The sequence below is a fragment of the Felis catus genome, chromosome B1 (genome assembly GCF_018350175.1).
Source record: "Felis catus isolate Fca126 chromosome B1, F.catus_Fca126_mat1.0, whole genome shotgun sequence".
Lineage (NCBI taxonomy): Eukaryota > Metazoa > Chordata > Mammalia > Carnivora > Felidae > Felis > Felis catus.
In genome coordinates, this window is record NC_058371.1 from 35,872,332 (window position 1) to 35,891,321 (window position 18,990).

General features: G+C 58.6%; 2 protein-coding genes across 3 annotated transcripts; both read left to right on the forward strand.

Annotated features, from left to right (window-relative positions):
- The first annotated feature begins 343 nt into the window (after nucleotides 1–343).
- On the forward strand, nucleotides 344–3,156 carry HRURF (HR upstream open reading frame). Its single transcript, XM_045055413.1, has 2 exons — nucleotides 344–468; nucleotides 2,695–3,156. Exon 2 carries the CDS (start codon nucleotides 3,038–3,040, stop codon nucleotides 3,140–3,142), a length of 105 nt encoding a protein of 34 aa, XP_044911348.1. The 5' UTR covers nucleotides 344–468; nucleotides 2,695–3,037; the 3' UTR covers nucleotides 3,143–3,156.
- Nucleotides 3,157–3,191: 35 nt separating this feature from the next.
- On the forward strand, nucleotides 3,192–18,990 carry HR (HR lysine demethylase and nuclear receptor corepressor). 2 transcript variants are annotated; one of them, XM_011281452.4, is made up of 19 exons: nucleotides 3,192–3,307; nucleotides 4,614–5,264; nucleotides 5,992–6,781; nucleotides 8,455–8,608; nucleotides 8,688–8,872; nucleotides 10,296–10,463; nucleotides 11,238–11,327; nucleotides 11,504–11,619; nucleotides 12,425–12,506; nucleotides 12,846–13,009; nucleotides 13,127–13,363; nucleotides 13,576–13,741; nucleotides 13,933–14,002; nucleotides 14,192–14,322; nucleotides 14,442–14,561; nucleotides 14,661–14,776; nucleotides 16,775–16,939; nucleotides 17,372–17,500; nucleotides 17,655–18,990. In XM_011281452.4, the coding sequence occupies exons 2-19, from the start codon at nucleotides 4,653–4,655 to the stop codon at nucleotides 17,715–17,717; spliced, it is 3,558 nt and encodes a 1,185-aa protein (XP_011279754.2). In that variant the 5' UTR covers nucleotides 3,192–3,307; nucleotides 4,614–4,652; the 3' UTR covers nucleotides 17,718–18,990. The 2 variants fall into 2 exon arrangements, with proteins under 2 accessions (XP_011279754.2, XP_023108280.2); XM_023252512.2 differs by having other exon boundaries at nucleotides 10,299–10,463.

The window sequence follows — 18,990 nt, forward strand, 5'->3', positions numbered from 1 at the left end:
GAAGAGGAATTAGGTCAGGGATGTGGGTGGGTGGGCATGAGGGGAGGGGGCATCTACTGTAGAGCTTCCTCCTGGCTCCAAAAGCATTTCCACACTTCCCTTCCTCTCTCCCCCTCACCCCAGGTCCTGGGAGAATTCTCCCCGGTATTCCCCCTCCCCCATGCCCCCCAGTCCAGGCTTTGCCACAAGGGTGGGGGGCAGAGTGGGGGGAGGCCAGCCTCAGCTGTCTGAAGGATGGAGGGGCTGGGGAAGTAGGGCTAGGTGCCCAGACGGCCGCGTGTGTGGGAGGGGATGTCCTCAGATGCCCTCCACCCGGCAGTCCCCGCTCTGACGTGGGTGCCCCCCCCTCTCCCCGCCCGGATTAGTGGCAGCTTGGCCTGACTCTCCGGGGCTCCTTCCCCCGCCCCCGCCTGCTGCCCTCCCCTGGGCAGGGGGCTGTTCCACCCGAGGGGCACTGTGCTTGCCCAGGTAAGGGGCTCTGGGGACAGCGTGAGGGCAGCTGGCTCGTGAGTGCTGCTGTGCTTGTCAGCATGAATGTGTGTATCAGAGTGTGTGTGTGTATGTGTGTGTGTGCTCTTGAGGGCTCTATGTGAGCCTGGGGTGGGCCAGTACGCATCTGGGGGTGCTGGTCAGCTTGCCTTTGTCCACGAATTCAGCATTGTGTCCCCGCGTGTGTGGCTTTCCTTCTGTGTTTGTGTCTTTTGTGTGTCTCCTTAGATCTTCCCCGTCCTCAGGCACAGAATAGCCGGCTATAAGGGCTCTGTGGGCCGGTGGCATGGGCTGTGAAGCAAGATGGGGAGCTGGGTGAGGGTGGAAAGGGCCTTCTCCCCGCACCTCCCTATAACCCCCTCGGCATTCAGGAACCTATTCTGAGAGTCCTGTTCTAGTCCAGAGACTGTGACCTAACAAGGCAGACAAGGCAACTGGGGGTGAGGTGGGGGGGGGAGTTGTCTGTCATACTCCCCTGGGACAGTCCCCATCTCCTTTGGGATGACAGTGACAGGCCTCAGCACCCAGGACAACACAGAGTCCCACCCTGCCCTTCCCAGCCTCTTCTAGGCCCTAAGCTGAAGGGCCCAGACTTCTCCCCCCTAGACTCTCCGACCAGCTTTGGCTGCCAGAGGACACAGATGGGGGACCACAGGCACACCCCAGCCCCCCATCTGCATCGTGGAGCCAGCCTGGGGGAGGGTCTGGGGCTTGGGATCTTGGCATTGCAGTCTGCATTAGACCCTCCATGATCATATTCCTGGGCACACTCAGGTCCAGGCCACCCCTCAGGGGAGCTGGGGGAGGAAGGGAGTGTTAATAACTTAGTCATGTAAACAACCCCTACCAGCCTGCCCTGCCACAGAAGCGGCCTCTGGGGGGAGGTGGAGGGGCTGAGTGAATCTATGCCAACATGACCCAAGTCCTGCCCAGTGCCCCTTCAGGACTCCTCTTCTTAGGCCCCCTCCTCTTCTCCCCATCTGGGAAAAGGATTCCTGCCTTTGTCTCTTGGGAGGAAGGCTTGCTCCCAGCTCTTTATGGCTCCCCTCTCCAGGGATGTTAGTGTGACTTCGAACCAGGCTAGAGGCATCTGAGAGCTCATCCCTTGGTTGGGATGGGGGTGGGTGGGGTGGTGCTGCCTCTGTCCTAGGCCGGGTGAAGGCAGGCCAAGGACGGCTTCCATAGGGTGGCAGGGGAGCTGTGGGGTGAGAGGTGGGGGGGCCTGAGGGGAAGGGAAGCGCCCGTTGGGCGTGTGGGTTTCTATGTGTGTCTGAATCTGTCTGTGTGTGTTTGAATCTGTCTGTTTGTGTCTGTGCTCTGGAACCACCCCCGCAGAGGAGCCGGGATGCTTCCTCGGGTGGAGGGTGCCCTGCTTTCCCATTTCCTCTCCTCCTCTCTGCTCCCTCCCAGGAGCCACTCCCATGGGCTGCTCTCCAGTGCTGGGCCTGGAAGCACTAGGAACTGGGATAGGGCAGACCCCCAGAACACCAGGCTGGAGCAGGTGTTGGGGCTCATGTGGTCCCACCTCCTCTCTGGACACTTGGTGAAACCTAGGCCCATGGAGCAGGGACAGACCAGAGCCTAGGTCTCCCGGAACTGCTAAGGCAGGACACAGGGCCTGCTACTGGGACTTGGAAGGGGGCTTTAGTCAAGAATGGTGAAAAGCAGCTTGGCCAGGTGAGGATGAGGTAGGGCAGACCTGGGCCACGGGGGGTGTACCCATGTGCCAGAGCTGAAGGACCACAAGCAAGTGGTCCAGCAGGCACAGGGTCGGCTGGCGTGGGTCAGGAGCCCATCACTGACCCGTGAGAACCCGACTGCCCCTGCCAGCTCTGGCACTGCCCCCTCCCAGCCGCCCCGCCCTAGCACCCCGGGGGGCACCCCGCCCCACCATGGCCTGGTCCGGCCCCTCCCGCCCTTTGCTCCAGTTCCCGGGCTTGGCACCTATAGTGGGGGTGCTGCCCGCCTGCCAGGCTCCGGGGCCGGGCCCACGGGAGGGTGGGGCGGCTGGGAAGCTGGCACGCTGCCCCGGGGGAGCCTCTCTCGGCAGGCGCCCGGGTGCCGCGGGGGGGAGGGGGGAACAAAGGGCTCATTCTCCCCGTGCGCAGCCGGTGGCATCGCCGGGGCGTTGGCGGAAGCCCCCAGGGCCCGGGAGGGGGCAGGCCCAGGCGGGGCCGCCGAATCACGGGCTCCTGTTTCCCGCAGGGTGCTGGAGGAGGAAACCGGCGGAGCAGCTTCCCCACTCTCAGTTGCGCGTCTGGCGATGGCGATGAGAGGTCTTGCTGCGCTGTCCGCCGCGCTCTCCCTCCATTAGCCGCGCTGCGCCGTGCTGCGCCCTCTCTGGTGCCTCTCTCCTGGGACCCGGGATCGGGCCCCCCTTCCAGGCACGACCCCCTCCCCCGGCCCTTCGGCCTTTCCCCCGACTCGGCCGTTTCCGACCCGGGGCGCACGTTCCCCCCGGCCCGGCTCCCACTCTCCCTCCGGGGGCACCCGCTCCCTAGCCCCGGCCCGGCCCTCCCCGCGGCGCAGCACGGAGTCTCGGCGTCCCATGGCGCAACCCACGGCCTCGGCCCAGAAGCTGGTGCGGCCAATCCGCGCCGTGTGCCGCATCCTGCAAATCCCGGAATCCGACCCCTCTAACCTGCGGCCCTAGAGCGCCCCCGCCGCCCCGGGGGAAAGAGCAGAGCAGAGAGCGGGAGAACGCGTCCTCGCTCGCCGGCCGGGAGGCCCCGGAGCCGGCCCATGGGGAGCGGGCGCCCGGCGCCGGCCACGACGACCGCCGCCGCCGCCCGCGCCGCGCCCGGCCTGCGAAGCCCAGGTAAGGGCCGAGAGGGGGCGCCAGGGGCGGGCCTTCAGGGGATACTCGTAGCGGGGCATTTCTGAGGCAAGCTTGGGCTGCACGCAGCGAGTGAGTTCCCTGTGCTTTTCCAGTGTGCTTCTCCGGGCTGGGCCACAGATCTAAAAGTTAGGATGCCAGACAGGGCTGGACTGCGACGGAGCGGTGGCCCCAGAAAACCCGAGCGACCTCATGCCAAGGCTCTCTGGGCTCCCTCACCTTTCTCCTGGGGCTTCATCCAGCCGGCAGAGGGGGCCGTGCTGGGAGAGCGCTGCGGCTCTGGTGCCACCTGTCATCCTGGTCCTTTGCATGCACGTTCAATTTTCCCTCCTTTGCCTCTCTCTGGGGCCCAGCCCGCTTTCCCCGCCTCCTTCCCTCCCCCTGCCAGGCTGCAGTTACCAGCGGCCGCCAGCGGCCCTGGCACTGCCTGCTGGACTGGAGCGGCTTGACCCATCCCAGCTGAGTCCTCTTAATCCCCCTCTTCAGTGCTGGCTCACTCCTTCCCTTGGGGGCAGTGGTGAAGATCCCAGCCCCCAGCAGTTGCCCGGGGACTCTGCTTCAGAAGCCAAGAAACTGTACAGAGCTGGGAAGAGACACACTAGGGGCTGCCCAAGTGTAGGGAAAGATACCAGCCAGCAGCCCTGCCTGGCAGCTCTCCCCAGTGACTCTGGCCTGCCCTGCCTTCACTTCCCACCCCTATAAGCTTGAGTAGGGCTGAGGGGTGGGTAGGCAAGCAGTACCCCCAGATCCACAGACTGCAATGTGGGAAGAAGCCTCTGAGACTCCCAACTTCCAAGCCCTATTTTGCACAAGGGCACACTGACGTCCAGAGGAGTGATATGACTTGCCCAAGGTCATGCAGCAGGTACTGAGTCAGGGCCAGGATCTAGCCTTCTTGTCCCCTTGTGCAGCACCTCCCACCGAGCTCATCTTTTGGGTTCTTCCCCCATGCCCTTCCCAATGGCTCGTGACCAGGGTCCAGGCTCAGCAATGCAAGGACATGTTATCCTAGAAATGGCAGTCTTTGCTGAGGGGCTCTGGCCCAGGTGGGTTGTCAAGTCCCAGGTATTTGGGCAAAGGGGTGACCTCCCCACACTTGAGCATCCCACCCAGGCAGGTCCTTCGAGTCGCATGTGGGCAGGCAGTGTGGAGTCTAGCTGTGGGTTGGCACTTGCCTTACTGGTTTGAGCTGCCTTGGTGCTGCCAGGGCGGTGCCTGCTCTGTAGCAGGTGGTAGGGTGCTTGGGGCATGTGCCTGAGAAACTCATGCTTTGTTGGTTATGCTCCAGGGATCCCCTCTTGGAAAGCCCCATGAGGGCAGGAGAGTAATGGAGAGTACGCCCAGCTTCCTGAAGGACGCCCCAGCCTGGGAGAAGATAGCCCCTGAGAATGGCATTGTGGGACAGGAGTCGGATACCCTGCCTCGAGATGGCCTGCGTCGTGGGGCACTGTGCCTGGGAGAGTCTGCTCCCTTCTGGAGGGGTGTCCTAAGCACCCCAGACTCTTGGCGTCCCCCTGGCTTTCCCCAGAGCCCCAAGGACACGCTCCCACTGGTGGAGGGAGAAGACCCCCGCAATGGGGAGAGGAAGGCCAGCTGGCTGGGCAGCAAAGAGGGTCTGCGCTGGAAGGAGGCAATGCTAAACCACCCACTGGCATTCTGTGGCTCCGCGTGCCCGCCCCGCTATGGCCCCCTGATTCCTGAGCATAATGGTGGCCATCCCAAGAGTGACCCTGTGGCCTTCCGGCCCTTGCACTGCCCCTTCCTGCTGGAGACCAAGATCCTGGAGCAAGCTCCCTTCTGGATGCCCACCTGCTTGCCACCCTACCTAGTGTCCAGCCTGCCCCCAGAGCGTCCATGTGACTGGCCCCTGGCCCCACACCCCTGGGTGTACTCAGGGGGACAGCCCAAAGTGCCCTCTGCCTTTGGCTTAGGCAGCAAGGTGAGTGATGGAGCAGAGAAGGTACCTGAGGCTCAGGCCACACGAGGTAGCTCAGTGATCCCTGAGCAGCCCTGCCAGGGCCACACAACTCTGCTCTTCCATTCTGATGACAAGATAAGACAGCACCCAAGTAGTCAGCTCAGAGTCAACCCCAAGCAATTCTTCTTCTGAGCAATTCGATCTCACAAAGCCTTCCTTGCCTTTGGGCCATTTCAGGGTTGACTCACCCATTGTCCACCCAGAACAAATCCCTGGGAACTGGGATCTCAGAATGTGTGGTCTCATCCTGGGGTTGTGGGGCAGACGAGGCTGTCTGGGAGTGGGACATGAGGGTGCCCCATGGCCTGTGTCTATAGCACCTCCCCCTGCCCCAGGCAACCCACCCATGCCTAGGAATAAGATTTAAAATATTTTAAGACCAGTATGGTACTGGTCATCAAACAATCTCAATAGATTCTGGAGGCCCTTTGGGGGTGGCAAGCACTAACCTTTTAGTTGCTTGGATTTGTGCGGAGGTCTGAGAAATCCTGGGGGAAGGATCTGGGGTGGCCAGGGCAGTGGGGAGGCACTTAGGGAGCAGTGCCTATAAACCAGGCTTGAGTTCTTCAGTGTTTTCACAACCCTTGAGGCCACACAGGCGCACACCTGCTGGTTGTCAGTTCTGCTCGTCCTTTGAAGCACTGGGGATCAAAGTCAGCACTAGCTCCATCCCTTCTCCTCTCTTTAGGGCTTTTACCACAAGGATCCAAGTGTTCTCAGGCTGGCAAAGGAGCCATTGGCAACTGTGGAACCTGGGTTGCTGGGCTTAGCCCCTGGTGGGCGTCTCCAGAGAAATGGGGAAGTGGAACGTCCTTCATTCCATCAGAGAGACGGAGAGGCAGGAGTCAGCAGGCATCAGAATCTTTGCCCATTTCTCCTGGGACATCCAGATGCTGTTCCCCGGAACCCCTGGCCCACTTGTCCCCCAGGCCTGGTTCATACTCTTGGCAACGTCTGGGCTGTACCAGGGGGTGGGAGCCTTGGGTGCCAGCTGGGGCCATCAGCCACGCTGAGGTGCCCCTCTCCTGGGCCTCCTACCACGCAGGTGGGCTGTTGTTCTTCTCACCCACCTCCTAGAGATAGAGATCTTGGCCCTTGTGGGAAGTGCCAGGAGGGCCTGGAGGGGGGCACCATTGGGCCCAGTGAATCCAACGAGGAAGCAAACAAGACCTCTGGTCCCAGGGCCTGCCCACCCAGCCATCATACCAAGCTGAAGAAGACATGGCTCACACGACACTCAGAGCAGTTCAGGTGTCCAGGTGGCTGCCCCGGCGATGAGGAGAACCCATCTGCCCACCTGCAGGCCCTCAAGAGGGCAAGCAGCCCTGAGGTCCAGGGGGCAGGTGGCAGCCCAGCTGCCAAGCGCCCACCCAACCCTTTCCCAGGCCGTGCGGGGCAGGGGGCCAGAGATTGGCAGGAGATGCTCAACTCATCCTTTGGGAACAAAGTGGAGGCAGAACAGCATGATGACCACAGAGGTAAGTGTGCATGGGGCCCTGCTTGGGAGGGGGCAGCTGGGACTGGGACTTTGTGGGGAAGTGGGGTCATTAGAGGTGTTTATGAGTGGATCACACAAGTTGTCTGGTTTCCCACCAAAATGTGATAGTTCCCTGGGAGTTCATTAGCATCTACTGGCCAGAGCCTTCTAGAAAGTGGCTTCTTCTTCCCATCTGCCTCCTCCCAAGCTATGATGTGTTGGTGGCAATATAACAACATGGTTCAGAGCATGGGCTCTGGAGTCAGAGTGCCTGGGTCCTGACTTTGCTGACTGGTGCTATGTGACCTTGGGCTAGTTACTGCACCTCTCTGGGCCTCAGTTTGTTCATCTATAAAGTGGGGATAAAGACGGCATCTACCTCATAAAGACTGCTGCAAAGATGAAATGATATCATTCACATAAAGGGCTTTGAAGAATTCCTGGCACTTTATTGAGTAAGGACTCAGTAAACATTCGTCTTCATTTTTTTTTTTTAATTATTTTTTTTAAAGTTTATTTTGAAAAGAGAGAGAGACAGAGTGTGAACCAGGGAAGGGCAGAGAGAGAGGGAGACACAGAATCCAAAGCAGGCTTCAGGCCCTGAGCTGTCAGCACAGAGCCCAATGCAAGGCTCGAACTCACGAGCCGCAAGATCATGGCCTGAGCTTAAGTTGGAGGCTTAACCGACTGAGCCACCCAGGCGCCCTGCTAAACATTTGTCTTTGTGCTTACTTGTGCCACTTAACCCTGTCTGGCAGATTATCCCTCCTGAAGGACCCCTTGTCCTGCCCCAGGAATAAACAACTACTCCCTTGGGCAATGGGATCATGGAAACTCAATTTGGACTCTGCCAGTATTAGGACTTTGGGCACATCCTGAACCCCTCTGCCATGTTGTGCTCTTCATGGAGGGAGCCGGCACTGATGGCCCATCACCTCAGTCTTGGCCTCCAGGACCGCCGGACCTGGATCCCAACTCTCAATGGCCTTGCCTAAGCACCCCTGCACCTGGCGTGGGTCTGTCCACACTCTCGCAGGCCTCTGCCTGGGTTGGGAAGCAGTTGGCCCCCTCTCCCTTCTTGGGTTACTGCACCTGTGGCCTATGTTGAAACCCTCAGGCCTTCTCACCTTCCGGCGCCCTCCGTCCCATGCCGGGATTGTCTCCTCAGGCTGACACGATGCCAGAGGTATTGCTAAGCCCACGGCGCAGCAATCCAAAAGTCTACACTGACTGAGGGACGCCTGGCTGGCTCAGTCGGTAAAGCACGTGGCTCTTGATGTCAGGGTTGTGAGTTCAAGCCCCACACTGAGGCTTACTTTAAAGGCAGAGCTTACTTTAAAAAAAAAAAAAAAAAAAAAAAGATATAACAAAGTCCACACTGACTGGATCTTGAACTTGGGGCAGGATAATCATCCCACCTGCTCCAACCTTGGGCCCAGCACAGTAGACCCCTCCTCTCAGCCATCTGCCCGTGTCATTCTCAGACTCCCTGCCCAGCCTTTTTTTGTGAAGTTTCTGGCTGCCTGGTTCACTTTCACTAGCTCCAAATCAGGCTTAGTAGACTAGGGCCTAGGGGCTGGGCTGGCTCTGTATGTGGGTGGGCTGAGTGCTAAGGCACAGCCCAGGGTTCACATAAGCCCAGCAAGTCCCTGACCAGCTTCATTGTCTCCTCAGGACCCCAAGATGGTAGGGCCAGCAGCCTCCAGGACCCAGGGCTTCAGGATACACCTTGTTCGGCTCCTCTGGCATGCGTGGCTCAGTGCCAAAGCTGTACCCATGCAGCTGGAGAGGTGGGAGGGCCGGCCTGCCACTCCCAGCAAGTGCTGAGGTGAGCCTGTTGCCCCGGTGTGCCCCCAGCATCTTCCCAGTGGGGGCTCCCTCCTTACCTTCCTGTGCCCTGTCTTCAGATTGCCTCTGGAAGGGGAGCAGCATCAGGAGGAAGACTTAGCAGTCAGCTCTGAGGGAGGAGGGTCTGGCCCTGAGGCCCAGCTCAGCAAGGGCCTTGCCAAGCATCTGCTAAGTGGTTTGGGGGATCGACTATGCCGTCTGCTGCGGAGGGAGCGTGAAGCCCTGGCCTGGGCGCAGCGGGAAGGTGAGCAGGACCCGTGGGGCAGCCAGGAGCCCAGAGGGCTGGATCCCGCGGTCACTGTGCTTTTACAAGGAGCAGGAGGTCTGCAGAGTGTGGGCCCCTTCCTCCCCTTAACGCTGTCTGTCCTGATAACGGCTCAAGGAGAGCTCCTGCACTGCTTTGCCCTTATTCTTGGCTTAGGCTTCTAGTTAACATGAGTTCTGAAGTTTCTGGCCTGGGTGAGGGATGTTGGGAGGGTGTGAAACCCAGTCCAGTCCAGCTGCCTAAGAGCTTCTGGGTTTGTTGGGGGAACAAGACTGAGAGCCAGGTATATGTACGAACTCTGGAAGGTGAGGGCCCTCCCTGCGTTTCGAGGCTAATGGGCCCTAAGAAAGCTAGTAGGGTCTGGGCTGATGTGAAGACACCAGTGGGGAGCCAGACATTCCGTGGGTCCCCCTGGCTTCAGGCTCTCCCTCCTGCTCCCTCTCACAACACTGCATGTGCATTTGAAAATGTGTGCACACACCTGCAGCAGGGTCACAAGCCGGCTCCCTCCTGTCCCAGAAAGTTCAGCTCCCTCCCCCTTTCCTCAGCCCATCTAGCCTGCCACTCCTTCAGCCTGGATTCCCAGCACTCCACATCAGCCAGCAGCCTGTCCTCCTCGGCTCACCCCAGCTTGCCCAGCCCCTCAGGCCTTGGCACTTTCTGTTCCTTCTGTCTGGAATGGCCTTCTCCTCCCTTTCTCCCCGATGAATGAACACTTACTCATCACTCTAGGGGCGCATTTTGTGAAGCTGCCCCCACCATCCCTACCCTCGTCTTTCTATCCCTTTCTCCTACTCCAGCGCCCACCCCGTGGTGCCGTGGTCATTGCCCTGTCTATGGGCCCATCTCCCCTCTTGGAATGTGAGCGCTAGGAGGGCATCTCTGAGCCCTGACCAGCTCTGAGTCCCCAGCGCTCAGCCCCACACAGGACAAGGTGTCTGTTGCATGAGTAAATGAGCGCGTGCTCACTGGCGTCCTTCCACCTACTGCGGAGGGCTTAGTCAGAAACCCCAGGCGAGGGAAGGAGTGGCCGCCTAAGGTTTCCTCTTCTGGTGTACAGAGTCTCCTGCAGGAACGCCACCTCCAGAGGGAGGGAGGTGGGTGAAGGAATGTGTTGGAAATGGTGTGGATTGGTAATTCAGGACTGATGGGGAAATCCTTGGGTCAGGAATTGGGGAGGTGAGGCCTGCACTCTCCCTGGGAGGGTTTTCTGGAGACGTGCTGTGGGGAGTTTCTTTACAGAGGCTGTCGAGTAGGTGGGGGTGTCTGCAAGGGGCCTGTCTCCCTTCCAGGGTGGTCCCACAGTGGAAGCTGCTCCTGCTCTTCTCCATCCCTGCCTGGAGGTCCTCAAAAGGGACCTATGGCTTGAGCCTCCTCTGACCCTGTTCTCTCCCGTGGTAAGCAGGCCAGGGGCCAACCAGGACAGAGGACAACCCAGGCATTCCACTCTGCTGCAGCAGCTGCCATCGTGGACTCTTCAACACCCACTGGAAATGCCCCCACTGCAGCCACCGGCTGTGTGTGGCCTGTGGTCGCATGGCAGGTGCTAGGAGGGCCAGGGACAAAGCAGGTAGGAAAGGAGCTGGAGGCTGAGGGTGGGAGGGCAGAGACGGGGCCTCCAAGGGCTGCTCTAAGGTGTGTGGCCATTTCTTGGCTGCCTCTCCCCAAGAAAGCCTCCCTCCCCAGCCCCAACCTCAGCCACCATGGCTCAATGCCCCTTAGAGCAGACTTTTCCCTCTCCCCAGATCAGAGGGCCACGCCTGTGTCCTTGCCCACCCTTAAGAGAAGTCGAGTGCCTACTCTATGCCTCCCACTTTGCTCAGCTTGCATCTTTTTAAACCTTACAACATTGTGAGGTGGGTATTATTGCCTCAATTTTCCAGATAAGAAAAACTCAGAGAGGTTAAGTGACTTGTTCAAGGTCACACAGCTAGTAAGTGTTAGGTCCAGGATGCAGACTCACGTCTTCTAATCCCAAGTCTTACTCTTTTCATGGTTCTCAGCTTTTTCTCCCTTGGCTCCACTCAGTCACCTGAGGACTTAAAATTTCCCAGTGTTCCAATAGAGATAGCCAAAAGGAGGTGCAGGGTCAGAAATGTTTCAGAACACCGTATTCTATGTGATCATCTTAGAGACTGGCAATGCATATCATCATTTTAAAGGCTCTGCATTCTGCAAGCAAAGGATCCTATGTCACTCTTGAACCCAAGTTTCCTAGAAAGCCCATGTTTTATGGATTGTCAAGCCCCTTGATTTAGATATCATGCCCTTGTCCTTCTTCCCTGTCTTTAAGCTGTGGTTACTTTGGTTTCCTGACCTGCACCTTCTCTCTTCCTACCCACAGGCTCTCAGGAGCAGTCCACAGAGGAGTGTCCTCAAGAGGCTGGGCACAGTGCCAGTTCCCTGATGCTCACCCAGTTCATCTCCAGCCAAGGTAAGCCATCTTGGAGAAATGGGGTGTGCAAAGGGCGGGTCCTGGGGAGAGCAGCTTTCTGTGTGGATGTGCCTCAGCCTAATCCCATGCCCTCTTGCTTGGTGAGGCCAAGCAGCACAGGGACAGCCTCCTGTCCACACTCACCACCAAACTCTATCTCCCTTCCCCACTCACAGCTCTGGCAGAATTGAGCACCGCCATGCACCAGGTTTGGGTCAAGTTTGACATCCGGGGGCACTGCCCCTGCCAAGCTGATGCCCGGGTGTGGGCCGCTGGGGATGGGGGCCAGCAGGTAAGAAGCAGGGCATGGGACAGGTGCCAGCACTAGCTGGTTGGCCCCAGGATTGGGCAGTGTGTTTGGAAGTTACTGACCTTGGCAGGGTTTGGCCCGTATCTTTTGATGGGACTGAAGGATATGGAAGCTGGGTAAAATCAAGCTACTTCTCACCTTCCTCTGGGGATTGGGATCCATGGATTGAGCTCTAGCACCTGTCCCACCTCCCTCGCTCCTGCTCAGAGCTCCTATCCACCTTGTGCGTGTTACAGCTCAGCGTTTGCTGGCGGGTCCTGTCTCTCTACTCAGCCGGCATGGACTCCTGAAGGTGGAGTTTGGACCCACCTTCCCTGTGTGCCTTGCACTTAACACATAGCAGGCACTCAGTATGCATTTTATAAACTTTTTATAAAGTTCATGCTTTTATTATAAAAATCATTCATTCAAGAAATGGCTTATTGAATGCATTTCGTGTGCCTGACAGTGTTACATACCCATGGTGAAAACTACAAGCAAGTAATAGGAAGAAAACAACAGTAGCCCTATAATGCCACCATTATCATTGTGACATATTTCTTTCCAGGCACTTGCCTGTATATTTATTCAGTCTGTTTTTGTGTATCCTAGATCAGACTGTGTGGCATTCCGTAAGCAACTGTTTCCCACCTAATGTTATATCACATAATATTTTGCTCCTTGTAAACACAGCTTTAGGATTTATAAGAGTCTGTTGTTAATACTTGTGGGTTGGGTTGGACTGAGCTGTGTTTGCCATTTTTAAATCTCTGGTTGGATTGGGGGGGTTGGTGGATGGGTTTAACAGAAGGAGCCGACAGAGAAAACTCCCCCAATTCCACAATCTTCTTGCAACGGCAATACTGACAGGACCAAGGACATCAAGGAAGGTGAGCAGCCCCCCTGGCCCTCGCTCACACTGTGCATGGGGAGGCTGGGCCAGGGCTGGCATCCCCAGGACAGATGGGAATTGCTTTAGCCAGTGCACCCCTCCCCCCCGCCCTGCCCCCAATAATCGTCCTCACTCTTCTCAAGTCATTCCAGATGAAATACATCTAAATACAATCTAGGACAAGTCTCCCCACCCCTGTCCAGTCAGAACCCCACTGTGAGCCCCTCCTTTGGAGAGGCAGCGGGAGACAGACTTGGCCAAGAGATGAGGGCAGACCCTATGGGCTGTGGAGCCTCGAAGGGAAGGGGAAGCCTCTCACCATTTTCCTCCCTGCCAGAGACCCCCGACTCCACGGAGACCCCAGCAGAGGACCGTGCCAGCCGAGGGCCGCTGCCTTGTCCCTCTCTCTGTGAACTGCTGGCTTCCACTGCTGTCAAACTCTGCCTGGGGCACGAGAGGATACACATGGCCTTTGCCCCAGTCACTCCTGCCCTGCCCAGCGTGAGCGAGGGCACAGAGGGAGGCCTGGGGGCCCGGGGACAGAGGCTGGGCTGGCCCTCCCTGTGGGGTAAGGCAGGTCCTGAGCTGTTCTGCTCCTCCATCCCTCCCTTCACACAGGACGACCGCATCACCAACATCCTGGACAGCATCATCGCACAGGTGGTAGAACGGAAGATCCAGGAGAAAGCCCTGGGGCCGGGGCTGCGGGCTGGGCCAGGCCTGCGCAAAGGCCTGGGCCTACCCCTCTCGCCAGTGCAGCCACGGCTGCCTCCTCCCGGAGCTTTGCTGTGGCTGCAGGAGCCCAGACCTCAGCGAGGCTTCCACCTCTTCCAGGAGCACTGGAGGCAGGGCCAGGTGAGGGTCCTCACCTCCCAGCTCCCCATTCTCATGGCCTTGGTCACCCTCAGGGCCTCAGGGTCACCATCAGGCAGACCTGGTCCATCACACAGAAGGGGCAGCGGGGCTGGTCCCCACACTGGTCTGGTGTCCCTCACAACATGCTCTGGCCTGGCCAAGTTGGGTGCCTGTCCATTCTCCCTGCATCCCTCTTCCTTTCCTCACTACAGCCCGTGTTGGTGTCAGGGATTCAGAGGACACTGCAAGGCAACCTGTGGGAGACGGAAGCTCTTGGAGCACTTGGAGGCCAAGTGCAGGCACTGACCCCCCTTGGACCTCCCCAGCCCACAAGCCTCCACAGTGCAACGTTCTGGGAGGGATTCTCCAGGCCTGAAAGTAAGTGTCCCTGATGTGGGGTATGGGGAGTTGGGAGACTGAGCCAGGGGACAGCGAAGTCCCATGGTGACCCTGGGGGGCAGCTGGAAGCAGAGCCCAGGGCAGAAACTAGACTGTCTTGCTGCCAGGGGGCCGGGGTCCTCTGGACAAGGAGGTTCCTCCCCCGGCAAATGGCATGTCTCCTCCTCTAGTTCGCCCAAAGTCAGATGAGGGCTCCGTCCTCCTGCTGCACAGAGCTCTGGGGGACGAGGACACCAGCAGGTGTGTATAGTACCAAGGGCTGGCCCCACCTGCCGAGGCTCTGCCCAGCCCCTTGCTGTCACTTCTCCTTCTTCACCCCCCACCTCAGTGTTCCCTGCTTGCCTCTGGGAGTGACCCCACTAGTGGTGGGCTTTGAGGGGATCTGGGTGCCTGGGTTGAGCCTGCTGGGTATGACCCTGCCCCCTTTAGGATGGAGAACCTGGCTGCCAGCCTGCCACTCCCAGAGTACTGTGCCCACCATGGGAAACTCAACCTGGCTTCCTACCTCCCACCTGGTCCTGCCCTGCGTCCACTGGAGCCCCAGCTGTGGGCAGCGTATGGTGAGTGCTACTCCACCCTGCCCAGCCCCTGAGCCCATTCCTGTTACCTCTGGGCCCATGTGTGTCTGTGCCAAAGTCCTGGAGCCCGTGCCCAGCTGTCCCTTTTCTGCCTCCATCAGGTGTGAGCCCACACCGTGGGCACCTGGGAACCAAGAACCTCTGTGTGGAGGTGGCTGACCTGGTCAGTGTCCTGGTACGTGCTGAGGCCCCACTGCCTACCTGGCACCGGGCACAGAAAGGTGGGTCCTGGGCCAGAAGCAGGGGTGGGGACAATCTGCAGATTTCAGCGTGCTGTTTCTGCTTACCCTGGGCCCTCCTGAGCTGTTTTTCTTCCACAGACTTCCTCTCAGGCCTGGACGGGGAGGGGCTCTGGTCTCCAGGCAGCCAGGTCAGCACCGTGTGGCACGTGTTCCGGGCACAGGATGCCCAACGCATCCGCCGCTTTCTCCAGATGGTGAGGAAGGAGCTGGGAGCCCTCTTCCCCTGCGCTGCCCTCATGCTCCCTGGGAGTCGGGGTTCCCAGCCCAGGAAGCCCTCCCTGTTGTGTGTGTCCCATGTGCTCACTCTCCCTGCCCCTTAGGTGAGCTGGACAGCCTTGACTCCCACAGACAGGTACAGAGAAGGCAGACTGGGACCTTATGAGTTGTGTGCTGGGGCACGCAGAGAGAGCAGGGGCTGAGGAGGGACCTCATGATGAAATGAAAGCAGGAGCCGTCACAGGCTAGGCACTGTGTAAGAGCCTTGGGTACATTATCTCGGTTAGTCGTCATAACCACCCTGTGTGGCAGGCACTGCTGCTTTCCCATTTTGCAGATGAGGAAACTGAGGCTAAGTGGTAGAGTGGAGACCTGAGCTTATGGCTATTCCCACCTCAGGTCACTACACTGCTCCTCCTGGGGGCAGGCAGCATCCCCTGCATAGGCTGGGGGTGGAGGGGGGGGGCTGGCAGAGGGCAAAGGGAAGCCCATCTGAGATGTCCTCCTGCTTCTCCCCTGTCCATTGTCTACACCTTATGAGGAGGTGCTCTTTGGGGTGCTAGCACTTGAAGGCTGAGGGAAACAGCATGGTAGGTAGAGGGACAGACTGGACAGGATGAGGAGCAGGGAAGGAGAAGATGAGCAGGGGGCAGGAAGCTCCAGGGGGTGGAAGGCAGTGGAAGGCTAGTGTTAAGGTTAGGACAGGCACAGCAGTTCCAAAGGCCAGCTGAACTCTGATTGTCCTGGGAAAAAGACATCCACCAAGTGTCACCCCTGCTAAGGCACACACATACATATACACAGACATGCAGGTGTTAAACTTGCTGTCCACCACCACCCTCCTGCCCACAGGCATGTGTATCTGCAGACACATCGACAAACACACACAGATCTGTAGATGTACACACAGATGCTAGAACACACAGAGGGAGCAGACAGAAGCACACCTTCATACATAGACAGCCTCATCTAGTCTGGGTGTGGTTCCTTTAGGCAGTCTCATATGGCCAAACCTGATGATTCATGGAGAAGGTTTGAGGGGCATATTCTCACTGGGTGGCCTGGGAAACACTGATCGAACTCCAGGATGCACTCAGAGGGCAAAGGAGCCTGGGCACCTGCCTGGGGCTACCTAGGGTCCAGCCTAACACACCAGCCTCCCCTTTCCCCATGGCCCAGTCTTGGAAGCCTGAGTCCTAAGTCCAGGGACAATTGCTGAGGTCCTACTGAAGGGGTGGATTTGTCCAGCAGCCAGTTGGGGCACGATGCTGGCATTTACCCCTACGGCTATTCCCTGGGCGTCTACTTCTCTGTCCCCCGTGAATCCCTGTGTGCCCAAGGAGTTCCCCACTCTGGTTGGGCTGATGAAGGCCACCCCTCCCCATAGCCATGCCTGCTCCAGAGGCCTCAGCCCAGCAGGCAAGGCTGTACTTCCACTGGGCATCAGAACTTCTGTGTGGCCTTTGTTGCATCTAGGATCTTAGAAGAATCTGATAAATGCTTTAGATCATCTCATCTCAAGGATATACAGCTATCTAGTCACCTACAACTTAGCACACAATTCAGGACGTTTACAGGACTCCAAGTCAAGATCTCCTCATGTAGACAGTTTATGAGTTGGGATTATGCAGGATATCTTTCTGGGTTTTAGAGAAAGGGGCCCAGGACCAGGGACACAGAGGCTACTGAAGGCATCTAGCCCCACGAAAGGTGGGGGTTTAGACTCCCAGCCTCAGAGCCTTAAACCTTTCCTCTAAGCTGTTTCCAGCCACATCTCTGTTCTGCCAACCTGAGCAGCCCTAGCTTCTCACCACCCAGCCCCTTCTCCCACTCCTATGACCTTCCCTCCTTGCCCCGCAAGACTTGACCCCTTCAGCTCTTGGCCTTTGCGCCCTGACCTTTGGGAAGTCTGTGCCCCATCCGGCAGCCCTGTCCTTGTTTCCCCACCTTCCTCATTCTGCCTTCTCTTCTTTGAGGTGTGCCCGGCCGGAGCAGGCAACCTGGAGCCTGGCGCCCCAGGCAGCTGCTACCTGGACGCAGGCCTGCGGCGGCGCCTACGGGAGGAGTGGGGCGTGAGCTGCTGGACCCTGCTGCAGGCCCCTGGAGAGGCTGTGCTGGTGCCTGCGGGGGCTCCCCACCAGGTGCTTCCCCAGCAAGCCAGGGGCTCTGCAGAGAGCTCACACTATGCGAAGCGCCAAGAGCAGACACCACAGTGATACAGTGTTCCCCGGCCTGCTCTGTCTTTGCCCCTCCCGATGCCCTGAGAGCTAGGCAGGGCAGGAAGTCATGCCCCGTTGTAAGGAAGAGGAGAAGCTGAGTGGTCTTGAAGTCATCTAGCCCAACTGAGCTTCTTGTCCTCGGTTCCCCACCCTGCCTGTGCCACCTCTGGCATCCCCTGGGCATGGTTTTGGCCTTGCCCTTTGAGGTGCCTGGTGCTGGATCCAGAGCTTCTGCTGTCTGAGAGCTGGGTGGGGGTCATTATGGGAAGTAGACCTCAGGGACAAGAGGGGCAAGGGGAGGATGTGTGAGCCCGAGTCTCCACTGACCCTCTGCCTACCTCCTGTCTGGCACAGGTACAGGGCCTAGTAAGCACAGTGAGTGTCACTCAGCACTTCCTGTCCCCGGAGACCTCTGCCCTCTCTGCTCAGCTCTGCCACCAGGGACCCAGCCTGCCCCCTGATCACCGCCTGCTTTATGCCCAGGTGAGTGTGACACTGGCCAGGAGGGCAGTTGGGGTGGCATAGCAGATCTACTCTGTGCCAAGCAAGCAGCCAACCGGGGCCTAGGAAGGGCATCCTCAGTGGGAAGAGCCCAGGAATGTGACTGTAAACACCTTGTCCTCTCTTTTTCTCCTAGATGGACTGGGCTGTGTTCCAAGCAGTGAAGGTGGCTGTGGGAACATTACAGGAGGCTAAATAGGGGTATCCCCAGTGTCTGGGGTAGGTTGGGGGGCAAATACTCAGTCCAGGCACAGCTTCAGCAGATAATGATGCTGGGAGACTTGGGGACTTTTGGTCAATCCCTCAAGCACCACTCTGGGCACAGACAGGGCACCCTGTTCCCCGCTCCAACCTAGGCCCTACAGCCAGCAACCACAGTGCCGTCGAAGCTCACACCTGCCCTTCACAGGCTGGCACCTGCTGTCCCTGCATCTCTTGCCATGGTACCAGGCCCACACTGGGGGTGAATGACTCCCTTCAACCCTTGCCCCCTGAACCCAGGAGGCAAACAGCCCTTCCCTGGGGCACCTTGGGAATCATTCTGGCTTAAGCAACACCTTCTTCTGCTGCCTCATCCCCTGCTGTCCCACCCGTGCCCGTGCTCTGCTTACACCACCTGCATCTTCACTGGGCTCCCGGGTGGCCCTTCACACTGCAGGCATGCTGGACAAGGGGCCACTGAAATCCTGCCCTCTCGCCAGAGAACAGTGAGGTGTGGGGAGAGGGTGGCATCAGAACATTGCCCAGGCTTGGCTGGAGGGAATGATATGGGTGATGCCCTGTTCCTGCTCCCTCTTCTCACCTCCCTCCTTCATGATTTCCATTAAAGTCTGTTGTTCTGTGAATGCTGCTGGAGTGGTTGGCCCTGCTCCTGCAGGCCACATGGACTGGGGAGGGGTGGGGAGATAAGGAAGTGGAGTGGGGCAGGGGTGGGGGTGATGACAGGGACCTCAAACACCCCTGCCTACTCTTCTTCCTGGGGCCTAGATCCTTTTCCCACTGAGGAGCAGATGGAACATTCCAGGGGTCTGTCCCTGAGGATGCTCCTGACAGCAGACGGTGGGCAAGGCACCCTGGGGTGCAGCAGCATGGCAGCTTTCCTGTGCGCACTGGCTGCAGAGATCTAGAGCCCCAACCCGCGGGCAAACTTCAGGCTACCCCAGCTCTCCTGTCTTCCCTGACCTGGAGCACTGGGAGTGCGGCCCAGGAGAGCCCTTGCCTAGCCGTCTGCCCTCAGTGCCCGCAGCTGGCCCCAGGCCCGCTACCCGGGGACTGGCTTGCTGCCCGAGAGACAGTTGACGGGCCCCTCCCCGCCCCCAGGGCCCTCTGGGGTGGCTCAGCCTGCTCCGCTGCCCTTGTACATCTTAGCGCCAGCATACTCCAGCTCTTGTTATACCTAATTGTTCCTGCGGTGGTTCGGGGAGTGGGTTTTTTTGTTTTTTATGAAATAAAATTTTTTGTTATAAATTTAA

Coding starts and splice junctions, on each gene's coding strand:
- HRURF (XM_045055413.1), top strand. CDS start 3,038: ATGGCGCAACCCACGGCCTCGGCCCAGAAGCTGGTGCGGCCAATCCGC.
- HR (XM_011281452.4), top strand. CDS start 4,653: ATGGAGAGTACGCCCAGCTTCCTGAAGGACGCCCCAGCCTGGGAGAAG. Junction 11,328..11,503: donor CCAGTTCATCTCCAGCCAAG/GTAAGCCATCTT, acceptor CCCCACTCACAG/CTCTGGCAGAATTGAGCACC. Junction 11,620..12,424: donor CTGGGGATGGGGGCCAGCAG/GTAAGAAGCAGG, acceptor TGGGTTTAACAG/AAGGAGCCGACAGAGAAAAC.